This window comes from Rhincodon typus, chromosome 28 (assembly GCF_021869965.1).
Source record: "Rhincodon typus isolate 14 chromosome 28, sRhiTyp1.1, whole genome shotgun sequence".
NCBI lineage: Eukaryota > Metazoa > Chordata > Chondrichthyes > Orectolobiformes > Rhincodontidae > Rhincodon > Rhincodon typus.
The window spans coordinates 41,073,049-41,077,547 of NC_063359.1; the positions used below are offsets into that span (position 1 = coordinate 41,073,049).

A 4,499-nucleotide genomic window follows, 5' to 3' on the forward strand; every position below is an offset into this window, starting at 1 on the left:
TCCAGCCCTCTGTGGTAAAGAATTCCACAGATTCACTAACTTCTGAAAATAAATTCCTCCTCATTTGTCTTAAATGGGTACCCTCTTTGAGATTGTACCTACTGGTCCTAGATTCTCCCACAAGAGGAAACAACCTTTCCACATCCACCTTGTCGAGTTTCATAAGAATCTGTATGTTTCAACCCAGTGAACCTTTTCTGGGCTGCCTTCAAAGCCGTTATATCTTTCCATGGGTAAGGAGACTAAAACTGGTTAGCAAAAACTCCCCGATTTTATCACAAACAAAAACAAATGGCTGGAGAAACTCAGCAGGTCTTGCAGCATCTGTGAAGAACAAAATCATAGTTAACATTTCGGGTCCAGTGATTTTACTCCATATTATTTAACTCCATTCTTTTTGAAGTAAAGGCCAACATTCCATTTGCTTTCCCTGTTACCTGCTGAACTTGGATGCTAGCAGTTTGTGCTTTGTGCCCAAGGACATTTTCTGTAGTTTTCGTACATTTAAATAATGTTCAACTCCTCGATTGTTCCTGCCAAAGTGCATAATCTCACGTTTTACCACATTATATTCAATCTGCCAAGTTTTTACCCACACAATTAACCAGCCTTTAGCCCTCTGCAGATTCATTATCATCCTCATCACTTACCTTCCCACCTACATTTGTGGCATATGCCTTCTTTCTGAATACATTCATTTTCCTCCACCAAGTCATTAATATATTATAAATAATTGTATCCCATGCATTGATCCCTGTAGCACTCCACTGTTACCATCCTGAAAATGCCTCCCTAATCCTGAACAAAAACAGAAATTGCTGGAGAACCAAAGCAGGTCTAGCAGTGTCTGTGGAGACAAACCAGAAACAATATCTTGGGTGCAGTGACCTTTCTTCAGAACTAGTTGTAGCCAGGGAAAGGTGGTTCAAATGCTGAAGACAGGATGAAGCAAGGAGTAAACGGTAGATGGAGATGGAGCCCAGACAGAAAGAGAACAGTTGATGGGCAGATGAAGGAATGGAGAACAGTGTGCTGGAGAGAAAGAAAAGCTGCCCTTGGGGACCGCTGACATCTTACGATACCACAACAGTGGGGGTTATTCAAGTTACAGTGATTAACCCCTACCAGTGAGTCTATAACTGATCCTGACACAAGATGAGGAAACCATCCAGAAGCTCTCAATCACCCATTCTTCGCAAAGTCTCTACTTACCACGTGTCACATTTCATTAATTGCCTACAAGAATCTAAACTGTTTATTTTCTCGAGTAACATTTCTTAGGAAGAAGGTAGAATGGGAAAGGGATTGCAATGCATCAGTTGCGACTGTGGTGATAGTTTGCATGTTGCTCATTCCTGTTGCAATGTGTGAATAGGGTGGCACAGCGGCTCATTGGTTAGTACCGCTGCCTCACAGCGCCAGGGACCCGGGTTTGATTCCAGCCTTGGGCGACTGTGTGTAGAGTTTGCACATTCTCCCCATGTTTGTGTAGATTTTGCCTCTGGGTGTTCCAGTTTCCTCCCATAGTCCAAAGGTGTGCAGGATATGTGGATTGGCCATGGGAAATGCAAGGTTACAGGGATAGGGTGGAGGGTAGGTCTGGATATGTGCTCTTCAGAGGATCAGTGTGGACCTGATAGGCTGAATGGCCTGTTTACACACTAGGGATTCTGTGATATTCGATGATTCACTTATTTATATGAAGGGCTGTTATTTTAATCAGCTGATGAATCAGACAACTGATACCAAGAAAGTTCCAGAAAGTAAATCCAAGATCCGATCAAAAGAGGAAACATCAATTGTGGAGAAGGAGAATCACCGAGTTAAACCAGAGAAAGGAGCAGAAAGCAATACCCAGCTGGACTCTCAAATTGTACATGTGCTGCAGAAAAGAAAGAGGTTGAAACCTGATAAAAGCACAACACCGGGGATGCTGCAGAGCACGAGAAAGAAAACAAGGAACAGTCACAGGTCTCCAGAAGAACATATTTCTGGGAGAAAAAAAAGAACCATGATTGAACCAGGAACTGAGAACCACACAGAGTAAGTTTGTGGGAAGTTTCCCTCCTCATTCCCTCAACCCTCCACTTTACTGCAGAATCCTGTTGTCATTTGAATTGAGCAGATTGTGATTAGGCAGGTCTGTTTAAAATTCTGTAGAGATAGAATAGAACAGATAACAGAGCATAATGTTTTCAGTGACTGAGGGATCTGTGTGCTTTTTGCAGGTCATCAAGTCAGGCCCTTTTTGGCAAATCTCCATTTCAAAATCTCTGGGCTGTTTCAGGTAGCCAGCCTCTGAGTACTTCCTGAGGCCACGTTAGTCTAGTAGATTACTTAATGTTCTTGGCTTTGGCCTGGAGTTAGGGGCTGGCTGGCTGTTGTGAGAACCTGAACTAAGTGAAAATAGTAGATCCCTGTTCCAATCCAGAATGGCCACAACTCCCAACATTAAACTAACACTTGGATTTTCATCTGGCTTGGGAAGCTGCAGTTCTTGGCTCAATCATCTTCAGGTGCTTCATCAATGACCTTCCCTACATCATAAGGTCAGATGTGGGGATGTTTGCTGATGATTGCAGAATATTCAGCACCATTCATGACGACTCAGATACTGAAACAGTCCATGTTCAAATGCAACAAGATCTGGACAATATTGGGCTGCCAGGTGGCAAGTGACATTCACACCACACAAGTGGCAGCCTATGATCGTCTCCAACTAGGGAGAATGTAATAGTTACCTCTTGACATTCAATGGTGTTACCATCACTGAATCCCCCACTATCCACATCCTGGGAGTTACCATTGACCAGAAACTCATCTGGACTCACCACATTAACGCAGTGGCTACAAAAGTAGGTCAGAGGCTAGGAATACTGCAGCGAGTAACTTAGCTCCTAAATCCCCAAAGTCTGTCCACCATTGACAAGACACAAGTCAGGAGTGTGATGGAATACTCCCCACTTCCCTGGATGAGTGCAGCTGTAACAACACTTATTAAGCATGAAACCATCCAGGACAAAGCATCACACTTGATTGGCATCAAATCTACAAATATCCACTCTCTCCATCACTGACGCTCAGTAGCAGCGTGTATACTATCTCCAAGATACACTACAGAAAGTCACCAAAGCTCCTTAGACAGCACCTTCCAAACCCAAGACCAGAATGTCAAGGACAGCAGATACATGGGAACGCCACCCCCTGCAAGTTGTCCTCCAACCTACTCACCATCCTGACTTGAAAATATATCACCGTTCCTTCAATGTTAGCGGATAAAATCCTGGAATTCCCTCCCAAAAGGCATTGTGAGTTATACCAAATGAACTGCAGCAGTTTAAGAAGGCAGCTCACCACCACCACCACATGGGAAATTATGTTTTGGTAACAAATGCTGGCCCAGCCAATGATGTCCAGATTTCCTGAATTAATTTTGAAAGCCCTTGAGAGATCTCTGCAACTCTATTTCTGGCCGTTCAGTATCTTCAGTTCAAATTATCCTTCCATTAGCAGAAGTTTCATTAGCAGCCTGGATCATAAGCTCTAGAATTTGAGGGGGAAGCGTTGCTTGATGACACTTTGAATTGCCTTGCCTGTTTTACTGTCTTAAAGATGCTGTATAAATACAAAACATTGAAATGCCGTTCCATCTGTAACAACTGTTTTGAGGAGTGGGGTTAGTGTACTGTACTTAGATGCAGGATCAGTGTTGATCTTGATGCAGCTTCCTTACTCTGTTCTCCAACAGGCCTGATATCTGGTTTGACGATGTTGATCCAGATGATATAGAAGCTGCAATGGGACCTGAAGCTGCAAGTGTTGCTCGGCAGCAGATAGCACAAACAACAGGAAAGCCACACTCTGCAGTACACAGCTTGGAAAAGGTGCTGGTTAAAGATGGAGCCTTCCAGGGGTAGGTAGTCAGCAACTGCACTTCATTTGTTAACTGACAGCTGTATCAATGGGGACAGAGTAGAGAAAGCGTTACTCCATACCTAATCCCATGCAGTACCTGTCCTGGGAGTGAGTTTGATGTAGATGGTGTAGAAAATAGGAGCAGGAGTAGGCCATTCGAACCCTTTGAGCTTGCTGCTCCATTCATTACGATAATGGCTGATCTTACAACTCAATAGCCTGTTCTGTTTTTTTCCCCATATCCTTTGATCCCTTTAGCCCCTAGTGCTATATCCTACTCCTTCTTGAAAACATTGTGGTTTGGCCTCAAGTGCTTTCTGTGGTAGCAAATTCCAAAGGCTTACCAGTCTCCAGGTGAAGACGTTTCTCCTCATTTCAGACCTAAATTGTTTACCCCGTATCCTTCGACTGTGACTTCCTGGTTCTGGACTCCCCCTGCCATCAGGAACATCTTTCCTGCTACGTTGTGCAGATCTGTTAGGATTTTGTAGGTTTCTGAGATTCCACTCCCCCCCCCCCCCCCCCCCCCCCCCCCCCTCCCCCCCCCAACCCGGATCACCCACATTCACCCAACCCCCACGTCC

At 44.3% G+C, this 4,499-nt stretch overlaps 1 protein-coding gene across 1 annotated transcript in view; it reads left to right on the forward strand.

The window, feature by feature from the left end:
* Positions 1-1,694: 1,694 nt before the first annotated feature.
* The window catches only part of rexo4 (REX4 homolog, 3'-5' exonuclease), a 12,840-nt gene continuing 10,035 nt past the window's right edge, over positions 1,695-4,499 (forward strand). Inside the window, exons 1-2 of the mRNA XM_048613605.1 lie at positions 1,695-2,043; positions 3,749-3,913. Of these exons, the coding sequence (XP_048469562.1) occupies positions 1,700-2,043; positions 3,749-3,913 (509 nt within the window). The 5' untranslated portion in view covers positions 1,695-1,699. The remainder of the gene's footprint in view (positions 2,044-3,748; positions 3,914-4,499) is intronic.